The following is a 15,252-nucleotide window of genomic DNA, read 5'->3' as shown; positions in this document are numbered from 1 at the left end:
TTTCGCTTATATGCCATATGTACAGCTTATTTATGATTAAATCTTTCATAAAGAAATAATTTAATGTTAATTTGATTGACTTTTTCCAGGTGTGTTATTCCACCTTAAGTTTTACTTACATTTAGTCTATTACAAAATACAATGTATACTGCAGTTGCAGCAATAAATTTTAATACTTTTCGCCCCAATCCCTTCACTTGAGTTTCTTTTCATCACATAAAGATTTTTATTTACATTTTCATTACATTAAAATCGTAATTTTCTCCATCTTGTGCACTGAAGGCTGACGTAAGAGCTTCTGATAATTCACCGGCAACTTTATCTACAAAAAAAAAATTATCAAAAACATATTAAATGATGTTCAGGTAATCTCAAAATATTATAAAGACGATTTTCCTTAAAAAATGGATATCAAATGTAAAACAAAACTTTTTACAATTAAAATTAAACTTTGTATTGAGATTAAATAAATATGAATCGGTTCAAGCTGTTACATGTAAGCTAAGATTATTAACTATTGAAAAATGGATATTGTAAACAATACATGTGTGTACCTTTATTCACAAAAATATAGTAAGACACATAAGTACTATTTTGCAGGGGAAAATATTAGCAATGGCAAGGTTCACAGGAAATTCACACTTTTTTTTTGGTTTGCATTCAAGAAGGTTTAAATATTCACTGAGAGGATTTTTTATGACAAAGCTCACTTACCTGATCGTTTCCTCTGTTTTTTCATCTTTTTGAAGTCCTTTTTGCGGTCCTTGTTGAGCTGTTTGAGCCCCAGGGCCTGACCGGTAGGGAGGGGTTTCTGGGGAGCGTCAGAGCTGACTGACGACTTCCTCGATGAAGACCTAGTGGACTTCACAACAGGAACCGATGTAGCCTTCAACTGGTTAAATTTGACAATTTGATCAGAACTCAAATACAGTTGAACTTCGATATCTCGAACACCGATATCTTGATTACATTGGATATGTCGAAAAGATTTTTGAGTCCCAACCACTTATTTTTTAAGTATATTACCCTCCATATCTCGAATACTGTGATATCTCGAAGTTTTTCAACAGCCCCATTTAGTTCGAGATAACGCAGTTTGACTGAATGTTATATCTCCTCTGTCTTTTTATTTATGAATACTACTATAGACTTACTTATGATACACAATTCTCATGAAATTTTAATCAAAGGATTGTTTTGTACTAGTATACTTTTACTTAAACTCATTTTGGCTTCTTACAGCCTCTCAATAAATCATGCCCATAAAAAGTGATTTTCAATTAGAGAGGTTTTTAAACATGGTAATGATATTTGAAGGTGAATTATGTTGTACTTGGTGGTTAATTATTACACTGAAAACTTAGCAAACCTCTTCCATGTCATCATCCATATCATCTTCCATTATTTCCTCCTCTTCCTCTTCACTATCATCTTCCTCTTGCATGTCTTCATCTTCATCTACTTTGATCTCTTCCTCGGACATGACAATTTTGGCAGGTCCAAGCGAGTCCACCAACATGTGACTGGTTGTTTTTGATTTCAATCCTGAGGGGAAAAAATATTTTTGAATTCTAGAAGTTTTTTTTACAATTCTTTACAATCATTAACTACACAATATATGTAAATTTTAAGATTTTATGTCTATTTTATTCCTAATAACTTTTTCAATTGAAAAACATCAAAATAAATTTAAATTGAGTTTGCATACAGCACAAATTGACACCTCACCTCTCTAGCATTTACTGAATACAAGGTTAGCTTTTAAAAAAGCTAAGAAAGTCAGCCATCAGAATTTTAATTTTAGAGCAAAAGTGAATATACAATCTATTAAAATACAACATGTACTAAATAAATAGTTTCCAGAACAATAATATGTGGGTGCACATCTAGTTTGTAGCCTTATTTTTATGGCCGTACATGTAGGTGAGGAGTTAAGCGTGTAGTGGTGAAAATGCAATGTATGACTGCACACCTACTTAATACTTAAAACTGTAATTTTGTAGACATAACTCTCTACTTTTCATGCTCTGGTGACAAACTACAATATATTTACATTTTAATCTAAGAGAGTTGGGAATATATACTCGGACTCCGCACTGTGGCTGCAGACGATTCCCATTGACAGTCAATGCAGAGTATGACCTAGAAACTGACCGGTTTCATAATGTCTTTGGATTTTTCTAACACGAACTGTTTAATTTCTTCCCAGAATTCCAATTTACGCAAGCGCAATTGAAGTTTCATCCTAACTTAATATAGTCAGTCCGCGTTTCCCTTTACCTTCCAATACATCCAGTTCCTCTTTCAGAAGGTCGTCGATGTTGAACTCCTTGCTCATCTCTTGGACAATGGACGCACTTACATGTGTCATTTGTTTCTCTGGGGGATGTGTGTAATACGTGATTTTACCACTGTGGAAAGAGAAGGATACGTGTTAAAGCAACAATTCTCTGCAGCTCATCAAAGTCATTTCAAAAATGTTAGCGAGAGATTCTCTTTTCATTACAATAGGATATATTATTTCGATATTCCATACTACCTAATCAGTTTATTGACTGGCAATACACACGTATAACTTCCTGTAGATTCCTTTTTTATGCAAAGACTTAATTCTAAGATTCTGCCATTTTATATCAAATCATGAGAATATGAATCCGCAAGCAACAATCTTTTGTTGTAATTATATATAATTAACAACTGTTGAAAAATATAAGCACAATATCAATATCTGCCAGAAATGCTTCACACGATTTTGCATGGATATAAAATTTTTGCATTTACATTAAGTAAAACTAACACTAATTTTTATCAAATAGTTGTTTCAATGGCTCTTCATTCTAACTTTTTTCAAAAATTTTCAAAATTAAAATATACAGGAAGGACAATTTTAGAGCCTATATCAGACGTAAGTATCTCACCACGTCCACTCTTGTAATACCGCCTTGGCGGCTTTGTTAATATCTGGAACTCCCCCTTTCTTCAGCTTGCCTTGTCGAGTGGCCAACAGAGAGAGAAACTCATTGGTATCTTTGAAGTCTTGAACTTTAAAATGAAGCATCAACTGGAAAAAAATACAGCTTCAACTGTAAAATTTGATTTTGAGTTGCAAAATACATTGACTTTTGACAATTGTGTTCATATATCCTTGTTTGAGACAATGAAGGTTATCTGTATCAAAAATTTAGAACATACCTGCTCTTTAGAACAACGCTTCAATATGGCATCAACAGGGTGAATCGGATCCTCTAAACTTTCCAGCTAAAATTAATTATGTTTATAATCAGTAAACAAATAAAATAAATGCATCTAGATCATTCAGAATAAAATTAAAAAAAGAAAGCCAGTGAGAGCAAAGTTTAGCATAACCTCAAGAGAATTGCAAAAAAAGAATTTGAAACCCAACAAGTTAAAACTGCTTGGTCCGATTTTATATCACATTTTATGCACGCTTTTAAACGATGGCTATGCTTAGTATATGTATAATAATAGACATTGCAGTAGTTTTACCCGTCAATTATGCCAAATTTCAATTAAAAAAAATACGTACAAAATTTGCAAACAAAACAAACGACATTAAAAGGTACCGCGTTATTTCGCCTCATGTTAAATTTCATCCCTGTCGACGAGACGGGTATGGTTGTATTACGAATTCGACATCGCTTTAAATAAAGGTCGAAATGATCAGACAAATTACAAATAAACATGTGTACCTTTTGTTCGCTAATATTTCCAAAGTCTGCTTTCTTTACAATCGATGCATAGCATGCGGGTTGAATAACCCCAATCATTCGGGGGACGAAACCAAGCAGTTTCCTTTTCTAAACATTCCCGTGATGCATTTTGGTTTGTTTTTTCGTTCGCCCAAAGAGAAATTATTTTTATTTACTTTGAATATTTCTAACTTTGAAAGGAGACTGATTCTGCTGGTGTAAATAGGAGAAAGCCCATAACTTTCTAAGATAAATGATTTGTATGAAAAAAATTTTGATACTGTAATTACAAAAAAATCGGACCAAACAGCTTTAACAAGCAATACTGTCCCTGATGTCAATTTTAACTTCTGTTACTGATTAACTTCTTTCCCTTAAAGAAATTGTCTCACTTATATATAATGTACATACACAATACCAACATATCCTTTCAAACTCGTTTTGAGTTATATTAAGATTAAAGAATTTAACTATCAAGTTTCTACAGTGGAATTATTAAGTTTAATGGGCACCAATTTTCCATCACTGCCAATTTTTCATAGATTCATTGAATAAGGTATTGTTGATTTACTTGAATGCTTTATGAATTATTACTGTGTTTTTAAATTCACCGAGGATGTACATGTATATTTTTGGGAGAGGGGGACCAAAAAAATCCCCAATATTGAGCCTCCACAATTTCTAATGCGATTCCCAATAGGCTGTAAGCTCTCTATTTTGGAGTTCTTGGACCGACCTTGACACAGTTCCTGAGGATGACCGAGGTGTCAGAGGAGCTGGCCGTCATCACCACCCCCGGGCTGTCCAGCAGCTTGATGTGTTTGTCCAAGTGTACCTCCTGCATTGATCTACCGAACACAAAATGAAATGTATAATGTACACCCTGTAATACACAGAATAACAATCATACCAATGTCTCCTGCATTGATCTACCGAACACAACATGAAATGTATAATGTACACCCTGTAATAAACAGAATAACACCCTGTAAATACACAGAATAAAAATCATACCAATGTCTCCTGCATTGATCTACCAAAACACAGCATGAAATGTATAATGTACACCCTGTAATACACAGAATAACACCCTGTAATACACAGAATAACACCCTGTAATACACAGAATAACAATCATACCAATGTATCCTGCATTAATCTACCAAAACACAAACTGAATGCGACATCTTAGTCCAATTTCAAATTCTCAAGCTTAAAAACACTTCAAATGTATTTAATAAAAAAAAAAATCAAGTCACTTCCCATCAATTTAAGTACAATCTCTAGTAAATAGCCTTGAATGTCTCTTTTGGGGTGTATTTGGGATAATTATGTCATTAAATTTAAAATACATTTATAATCTTAAATATCAGCAGAAAATACATTGCCCATATCTAAATCAAAGTTTATGAAAAGGGGGAAGGGGTGGTCATTGTTGCCTACATAATACATGTGATGTTGTTTTTTCTCTAGTAGGAGAGGCCAAATACCCTTGTGAATCATCCAGATTAAGAAAAAATACAACACTAAATACAACTTCATTTATAATGGTTTACCTAGGAAACATCTAAAATTTTGCAGCAATAAAGAGTATATAAAGAACAATTAATTTCCTTTTTGTGAATTTTTCAGAAGAAAATCACTGCATGTGTGTGAACAAAGGCATTCTAAAACAAGTGCAAACAACATGTAAGGTCTTATTAATGCAATCTATATCAAGTTTACAAACTAAAGGTATTTACAGTTTGTTTCATTTATCAAAGGATTTATAGCAGACCAAGAGCTGTAACTATTTTAAAAATAGAGTACTGTAAATTCCTTATTTTACGTGAGCACTTTATTCCACATTTCTGCTGCGTTGCATCAAATTTCGAAAATATAAAAACGTGGGCACCAATATTTTGTTTTAATTTCTTATAGCTCAAAACTGAATAATAAAAGCAAGATGTTAAAATCCACAAGAACTGTTTCTAGTGACTTTACGCATATACTTATTCCTCACGTTAAGTAAGGAATCTACAGTATAGTACTGCGAGTCCTTACTTGGTGACTCCTGGCATGGCGCCTACATTGCATGTCCTGGACCTCTTCAGGCTGTTAATCAAGCTACTTTTTCCTGTGTTAGGCAACCCTGGAATTTCAGAATGTTCAAGTAAAATTGTGAAACAATCAAAAATAATAATTTAAATTCTAACTTAAAAATCAACTTTAGTCACGAAAATATAATAAGAAAAAACCTAAAAAAAAATTTTTTATACAATCAACTAATTTTTATTTCAGTTAATGAATATTTACAGGAATAGAGGTGTTGCGACAAGCTTCCCTATGCATTGACATACCGTATATCCGGGGTTTTTTGCGTGTCACAAAATTTGTAAAAATAGGGAAAATATGTAGCATTTTTAACTTGCCTCAGTCAATTTTTGTGATTTTAAAAGTATCTTACTGAAAATAATACAAGATATAATTTCTGCGTATTCAATATTTTGCGATTTGAAAGAGATCCCAAAAAAAAGTGAAAATTAGATCATCGCAAAAATTACCAGATAAACAGTATTTCCCCAACCCTGATCCAATTCAGTCTTTATGCCCTAACAAACAACTGATGTAATGTCCAACTACTACTGATGGAGATAAACTGACCTACTACCCCCACCCTGATGGCTGTCTTGATGTTCTGGTTCCTGCAGTAGTTGCCCAGCAGCTTCATCAGTAGGTCGGCCCCCAGACAGTGGCTTGACTTCAGCAGGTCATCACTGGCGTGCTTCAGGGCCACCTTGGTCTGACTCTACAACATACACAAACTCTGTACATGTGAGGGGCCCAAACAGACAAGAAAAGGGTAATATTTGTTCTAAAAATACAGTCATTCAACTCAATGCAAGTGTACTGACCATATGAATTGATACATATTGTAAAGGTACGGTCAGACGATATAATTTTCCATCAGATTTTCTCATCCGATTCGCTTTCAACTATATCGGTCCATGTGACCACCTAAGTCAAAAGTCGAAAGCAAAGACTGAAGTCGATTTAAAATCTGAAGTGCGTCCGAATTTCAATCGACTCTCTGATGAGAATCTTGACGTCACAATAACTTTTTCCCGTACAACAAAAATACTGAATAGGTTTTATTAATCAAAAATGGGTTGTAAAATCATATCGTGTGACCACCTCATCAATCTACTCCAATCGATTTACCTGAGCAAGTTAATTGAAAATCTGATGGAAAATCGCATTGTGACCGCACCCTAAGATTTATTATGTATTAAGCAGGATTTAATAGTATGTCAAAAATCATCTTTAATTTAATCAGCACTGCTTTATTTTGTGTCTCTTTAAAATTACAAAATCAATTCAAACTCAATACTTGGTACAATAAAATTTGAAATCATTTCTAATACAATACAATAAAATTATAAAATCATTTCAAATTCAATACAATCTAGATTTTCATTATTTCTTACACCAGAAACAGAAGTTTAAATATTCGGTTTTCTTTAAAAAGCATGATTAGTTATGCTACTTCTTTCCTTAATGTACGTGTAACAAACAGAGCAAAGTCTATAATTCCTTACCAGATTTTCACTCTGTGTTTGAGTAGATGCCTTAAAGGCAACTGTGGGGAACTCATTTCTCAGGTATTTTAACCAGTCTTCTACATTCTCCCTGGGAATCAAATCTAAAAAAAATCCATCATTGTTTCTTCAACTGGTATCAGTTGCAATGCAAGCATTCAGCTGTATTAATCATCTTTTCAATCATGAACAAATTAACTTCTCAATTCTTTTTACATAAAATTAGCAACAAAATAGCCTCTTCACAATATTAAACTGGAATGCTGAACAAACCATTTTGTCCTGTAATACATACAAGTGTTAACTGTTAAATATTATATGTATTTCCACAAGATCATATATGATTTATGCTCACATTACTATACAAACCTATTTTGTTGAGTACGAGAACCAGTTTTTTGTTGGTTCCACTGCTGATGATCGTCTCCTCCATCTGAGCGCAGCGACTGCCGAGGGGATCGCGAGCATCCAGTACCTCCAGTATCACATCCGCTGCATCCACTACCTGTCAAGCCATTGAGATAAAAATACATTACCTTTCGCAGATAAATTTATCATATACATATGTAATAAGAGGGCTGTATCATGCCTGGATGGTCATGACCATTTTATACCATATTAATCTCCTGTAGAAGGAAAGCTTTGTATGAAAATATAGAAAAATATTCAAGTTTTAAAGCAAAAGTATACTGATTTTTTTCTTTAATAAATAATAATTCCTGACTTAAAGAATTATATTTCAAAAACTTTTGGTAGATCTGTAAATTTGCTTTTGATCTACCTTTCTTAGGAATCAAATATCTCTTGATTTTGGTGGCAGTGAACATGATATCATTCATTATCATGAAAGTTCAGATTTGTACATTCATTTGATTAAAAACTATAAGTATAAATCAGGTACAGATAATATAAGCAAGGAACAATTTCACCTATCTTTTTTTACCTTTTTAAATTCCTTGTAGTATGCTTTAAGAGAGGTTTCAACAGATTTACCACTAGAGAACTGGCTAAGGTTGGTTCCACCCACATTTTTCTGAAATATAAATAAACAATTACAAACACATGTGATATCCTTTCAATGTTAACCATCATCAATATCAATACAAGTACATAACCAGAGACATTATGGTTTTGTGAGCATTTATAATATTGACCATTCTTTGAAATTGTCTTTCGAGTTTAGTGGGTTTTTTTAATTAAATTTATCAAATGAACATTTCAAATGTAAACAATCTTCCTAAAAACAGGAAAACGGGTGCATTGATTTCATAAAACATTAATAACTTGTTTTTGCTTGATATGTCCGACACCCACATCCAGCTGTGAACACCCTACTGTGGGCCGACACAATAAACTTTTATCTTTTTCATAAATTATATTCATTAAATTTCAATCCATTACACATAAATGAAAAAGTTAAACTTTTTACTTTATGAAAGATTTTAGATGGTTGTTTGCATTGTTTGATGGATTTCAAACAAAATACTTTATAGATCCCTAAGATTATATGTGGATGTGTCCAGCCACCTCAAAGCATGATATTGTTTGCAACCATGCATGCAAATGGTGAGATTTCTGTTGCAAAAAGCCAGTGCGAAGAAGCCAGTTGTTATATAAATTAATCATAATATTGTTCCATGAGTTGACCAAAGGCCCATAAGATTGTGCAAGTTTGGCCATGGTTTTCCAGTGATGCATCATATAATGTGTATGATCACAAATATAGTGAACTACGAAGAAGTTTTACATAGGCATTAACTCCAGAAAAGTTTCAATGCAATGGTTTTTCTGACCTTTGTCCAATGAGATCGTAGTAGGCTTACCGCTTGTGACTGAGAGAGAGAGAGAGAGAGAGAGAGAGAGAGAGAGAGAGAGAGAGAGAGAGAGAGAGAGGGGGAGATCATCATTAGTTATAAAGTGGCTAATAAAATAAAGTCCATTTTAACCTAAACTGATGTAACTTTGAAGTATTTGGCTCTTTTCGGTGTATTTCGAAGTATTTCAGTGACAACACAGTCTAGCTCTATATAAAAATTGGGGTGATGTTTTGCCAAAACATCGAAGATTTTACCACTTCTGAACTAGGATTTGAAAAACTGTTCCCAAGAAACTTTGAAATATCTATATTTGTCAACATCTAATGAATGTATGCCAAATCTTTCCAAAACTAAACGTAAGTTGTACTTTTGCTGGTTAACACATGGTAAAAACATTAGTATTACTGGGTTGCGAATTCAGGATATGAGGAATTGAAGAGTTTTAGGTCGGCGCTGGATAAAGAACATCCACAAGGGCTAAGTTCACGTATATATATAATGCTATATAAGGTGTGGTAAAAAATCAGATTGCCTAGACCCCTTGGTATAGTGTCTTCTGATTCACTATATCATCATTCGTTTATACATTTCTATGTTTCATGCCCGTATTTTCTGACTTCAGGAAATTGTTTTGGTAAGTTACGTCATACGTAGACATTGTTATCAACAGCAAAAACTTTTTCTCTCTCCTTCTCTCTTTCTCTCTTTCTCCCCCTCTCGTCACGAGCAGCAATGTCTGAACTCTGCCCTACTACGATCTGATTAGACAAAGGTCAGTCAAAACATTATGTTGAAACTTTTCTAGAGTTAACGCCTATTAAAAGCTTCTAGGTAGTTCACTGTAGTATCCAGTCATTAGCATGACATCTACATAAATTCTATTCAGTGTACCTTCCTCTCAAATGCCTGTGTCTTTTTCTCCGCATCTTTCACTAAAGAAACTAAGTTTCGCTTTTTATTCTGAAGCTTTTCCCTCTCCTTTTTCCTTCTTTCCTTTAATTTTTCTCTTTCCTCTTCTATCTATGAAAGAAAATGAAATTTCATTAATACTGTATAATACTGATGTGGTTATTTTATTTTGTTTCATTGCAGTTCTCTTTGGAGACCCCTGTTACAATCAATACCTTTCTTTTACGTTCTTCAGCTTCCCGTAATACTGACTCCTTAAAGGGCAGACTGTTTGGAATACCTGGGTCTTTTCTTTTTTCTGCAAACAAATTGACATATTTCAGATTTACATGTATCATAATGAGAGCAAAATCATTTGTTTAATATCATACTCTTTGTTTAAGGCAATCTGTCCTCAAAAAATAATAATAATCATCATGATAAACAAAAAATTCAAATTTAAATTATTACACTGTACAAAGAAAACACTGCCCCAAAGATAACAAATGATATATCCAATGATTACTCACTAATAAATTTGTTTGGGTTCTTCTTTGCTTCCTTTTTGGCTTTTTTGTTGTGTATGCGAACCTGTTAATAACAAAACCTAATTATGCCAAATGGGAGTTAAGCATGTACAAAAAAATCAGTACATGTATTATATGTTCACATAATTACATACATATCTTACACATACAGTTCAAAGGAAGCATGAATATGTCTGGCACAGTGATAGTTTTAATCATACAACTGTTAAGTATATAAATTATCTTTTCATTTCTTTTTTTTGGGGGGGGGGGCTCCATGATTTACAGATATTAGATATATTACATGTACATCTTATCTTTTTAATTACTTTCATACAGCATTCACTCATTGTCTTGTAAAAACAAAAATGTGTACATTACCAGCTTTTCTATCTTGTATCTTTTGGCAGCAGATACCCTCTTGCTTTTTTTATCTGTAAATGAATAACTTTATTAATATTATTTTGTTAGGTATGAGTATATAAATAGGCATTGTAGTAGTTTTACCCATGCATTAAACAATATTTAAATTGATAACTGATATCCAATCAAAGGTCTTCTTTACAAAACAAACTTAATGTTTCAACTAATCAAAAGTAAAATATGCATGTTAACAGTTTACACTAATCTTTCTGAAGTTTGTTGTATTTAAAATTATTGCAAAAATGCCAGCTAAATAAACCCCAGCAACCAGGGGCTCAAACACATTCATTTGTATGGACATACTTAATAGTTATACAGATGAATGCTAAAAGGACAATCTATAACAATTTAACCCATAGACTCTCAGAGATAAGAGGACTACAATTATACTTATACATATAGTGAGCAAGGCAAGCTCCACAGACAACGTGTATAAACGGAGGAAATTTGAGTTAATATCTGCACATTGTTCAAAGAAATTTTTGTGGACCCGTTCGAAAAAGTTCAATATCCTAATAATCCATTGCAGTACATAGCAACATGGTGGAACAGGAAGAGTTTCTAAAGAAAATTCTTACCTCTAAATCTCATACATCTATTTCATTTAACAATAAAAAATCCTTTAAAAACACAAAAGTAAACAACACATATGCTTACATAAAATAAACTGTACCAATCTGAACTTTTGCTGACATATGATGTCATTTCCTTCCCCGAATTTATCCGACAATTTACGAGAACTGTCCTGCTATAATTTCCTGCGATAAATTTTGAGGTGGATCAAGCAATGTGTAGTAAGTACTCAGTATCAGTGTTAAAGGCGACTCTTAGACTGATTAGTTTTGTTTTGCTATTTTTTTCTTGCTTAGTAAATACACATGGAAGTTGCATGCTTAATATACTGTCTTATTGATCCAATCCAATTGCAACTTTTTGGGCCTTTCCGGCAGGCTCCGAAAAACACCTCGAATGTATTAACATTACCAGATGTTAGAATTTTATACAAAATGGAGTCGCTTCCCATTAAAATGAGTATCGGCTGGACAGCCTTATAAGTCGCTTCTGTGTTATATTTTAGGGTATATCATTTACTTTAATGAAGTCTAGCTTATATCTCAATAGATCTTTAAATGTGTTGTATTCATGTCCAAGTTTTATAAAAAGGAAGGTTGTCATGGATGCCTAGGTAATACATTCGAGGTGTTTTTTCAAGCATGCCAGAAAGGCCAGAGAAGTTGCATTTAGATCCAATCATATATGCATACGTTAGGTAGTTGACACAAAAAAATTTTTTTAAAAAAAGTCTAACTATTATCAGAACTATGTGCAGCCATGTCATTTTGTAATAAATAAATAAAACAAAAAAGAGAAGAAATAAACTGTTAAAATATCTACATGTATTTGTTAGTTGCATATGTGGCAAACCTATAAAAAGTATATTGGATTTCATACACTAAAAAAGGGGGAGGGCACATGTCTACAATGCATACATTATATAGCATACAAAATAAAAAATCAAAAACAAAATTGATGTTACAGAGGAAAACAATTAAAACACAGATAACAACAAGGTACAAAATGAACTCAAATGGCTTTGTTTTTATCAAAATATTTTAAAAAGTCTGTTTACCATTTAATTACCGGTAATGCTCAGTGGCAGTTTGTTTAAATGTATTAGCCTAGGTTGGGACAATTAGAATAAATGTTTGATAACTTCCGGTTCCTTGCGGTGGTAAAAATTTTCAAGACAAAGCCAAAGTTTTTAAGTTGGGGCAAGTACATGGGTTAAAAATAATGAGAGATGTTAAGTTCCTTCTGCGCTTGTCCCAACGGTCACACCGTTAAACATACAAGTCACTGAAAATCTGGAGGATTAAAAGATAATCTTGGATTTGGCATACATGTTAGCTCTATCAATTTACGCGGAAGTCTACCGCTTTTTAGCTTAATTTTGTCTCCCGCCTACTGGTTTTATTAAAAAATCTACCGCTTTTCTTCAAAAGATGTTCCTTGTTTTGATAGCTAGCCATTTTGGAAGCAATTGTGGTCCAAAAAATCTTGTTGGGTTTGAAATTGGCGCGTGACTTTATGAACACAAACACTTTTTTAAGTTGGGTGAATGACAAGGTTTTAAGCATGTGTTTTACATTCATTTGAACAATGAAAAAGATCACATTAGTTACAAGACATGTCAATATTAACACTGCAAAGGAAAAAGAAGCTTTGCAATTCCACACATGGCTTTAATGATGACTGAATATATCGTTCAACTTGGCCATAACAGTAAACTTGACTTGCAGTTAATTGCAATGCTGCATGATTTGTTTCAAATTGATTTTGAAAAAAAGTATATGATTTCCTACTATACTCTGTCCAGATTTTTTGCTTCCAAAACTTGTCACTTCATATTTTGATGATAATAAATACCTTTGTGCTCAAACTATGTTTAATATCCATAAATATGAAAAATGTCCAGATTATCTGTTTTGAAATGCCACCTCTACTGCTTCAGGTTTCAATACACATCCCAAAATAGAAAGTCTGTGGAGATTTTGCATTGCATCAACCATAATTAAGCCCAAGTGAGAATATAGTACGAGGTAATCTGAGAGAGTTCCAAATGCAGAAAAGATGTACACATTTCCCATTATGCGTAGTTTTATTAAAAATCATCAATAAGTGATGGAAGAAATAACTTGTGACAGACTATAGTTCTTAATTCTCTTATGTGTTTTGGCAACTTAACCTTTTTTTAACAAAGGCTATTGTTAAAGTCTCTGCACTCAAATACCTTTAATCAGTATGATGATAAATGCATGCAAAAAAAAATTTATTGCATGTGTTAATATTCAAAAATATGATTTTCACCAATCTTATATTTTAGTGGATATTTTTAATTGCATATCAGAAACCCTTACTTACATAAATATACATGAACTGATGAAATATATGAAATCAATGCGAAAAAGGCCGCGTGCAATGCTACCGCTCTTCGGTTCAAATCTACCTATTATTCATCACTGGAGGTTAACATAAATAGAATTGGCTTTTCGTGTTTATCTCAGGACAACATCATAGGTCTGCTCTGAAAATTAGACCTAAACTTCACTTTTGTCGAGTGATACAGGAACTTTTTTTTTTTTGGACTACATGCACATGTGCTCTAGTATTCTCTTTTGAGAAGTGGACAATGTCAGGCATAGCCTACATCCACTTCTAGTGTTCAGATGTTAGCTGATCCGTATCCACAATTTTCAATTCAGCTAAATAGAAACGTATAACAGTAAAAGAACATTAAGAAAGGAAAGAGGAAACTTACTGAGGAATTTCTTATTAGGCATTTTCTCTGTCTGTCAGACCATGTGTACGCTTAATAATAATCAATGTCTAATACCCTCTTTTTAATTCTAATCAATTTCTTTGTTAAAGAAAAACACATAGAAGATGCAGGACAAAGCAGGTAAGTGAAAACCGATAACGTATAGATCCGGAAAAATAGTTGAAACGTCTAGAGATACTGTTTCTTCTCTGATTTTCTTTTTTATGTATATATTTCAATAATGATCAGGGATCGGGGGAGGGGGGCTGGCCTCCCCACTTTTTCTAGCGGCAAAGATTTTTATAGAATGTAAAATTATCACAGAGTTGCGCCCCCCCCCCCCATTTTTTTAGGGAGTATGTAAATAACGAAATTAAAGGGGCATGGTCACCATTTTGGTCAAATTCTATCATTATGTTTTTATTATTTTCAATGCTTTAGAAATGAATTTCTAATGATCGAATAAAATTTGAGAGTCATTCGTAGAGTTATAAGCAAGATACAGGGCTCACAATTCTTGTCATGTAAACAAGGCTCGTGCCCTGTTTTTGTTTACATAGGTTCAATATACCAGTAAAAAATCTTTTTCCAACTTATTTGTCTATCTTTTTATTTATTTTAAGCAAAGATAAACAGTTCCTAACGTTTAAAACATTGGTTTAGTTTTGAAACTGAAATTTTCACTTCAACGTTCAAAATGTAAACAAACGCCTTGTTTACATAAGGAAGAATTTCTCGCTTATAACTCAGCGAATGACAATCAAATTTTGGTTGCCTATTAAAAATGCCTTTATGATTCATTGTAGATATTAAAATCGGAAAAATAATTTTTGACCAAAATCGTGACCATGCCCCTTTAAGACAGAAAAAAGTTACAGATAGACTACGCTACCCCCCCCCCCCCCCCTCACGGATTAGGATTTTTTTATGATTTTGAGAATTTGGGAATTATTTCCCTTTTTTTGGCGTGTCAAGGTTTTTTCGATGAGT

The 15,252-nt window shown here is 33.1% G+C and overlaps 1 protein-coding gene across 1 annotated transcript; it reads right to left on the bottom strand.

Moving 5' to 3' along the window:
- Nucleotides 1–149: 149 nt before the first annotated feature.
- On the bottom strand, nucleotides 150–14,324 carry LOC105326651 (guanine nucleotide-binding protein-like 3 homolog). The gene is made up of 17 exons (XM_066081150.1): nucleotides 14,263–14,324; nucleotides 10,902–10,954; nucleotides 10,524–10,584; nucleotides 10,230–10,312; nucleotides 9,997–10,125; nucleotides 8,232–8,321; nucleotides 7,658–7,793; nucleotides 7,289–7,392; nucleotides 6,354–6,498; nucleotides 5,754–5,841; nucleotides 4,447–4,558; nucleotides 3,193–3,258; nucleotides 2,919–3,061; nucleotides 2,281–2,411; nucleotides 1,370–1,545; nucleotides 715–892; nucleotides 150–322 (listed from the first exon to the last, which is right to left on the bottom strand). The coding sequence occupies exons 1-17, from the start codon at nucleotides 14,282–14,284 to the stop codon at nucleotides 231–233; spliced, it is 1,809 nt and encodes a 602-aa protein (XP_065937222.1). The 5' UTR covers nucleotides 14,285–14,324; the 3' UTR covers nucleotides 150–230.
- Nucleotides 14,325–15,252: the final 928 nt, after the last annotated feature.

This window comes from Magallana gigas, chromosome 4 (assembly GCF_963853765.1).
Source record: "Magallana gigas chromosome 4, xbMagGiga1.1, whole genome shotgun sequence".
NCBI classification, from domain to species: domain Eukaryota; kingdom Metazoa; phylum Mollusca; class Bivalvia; order Ostreida; family Ostreidae; genus Magallana; species Magallana gigas.
This window is presented reverse-complemented; position numbering and strand designations above follow the sequence as displayed.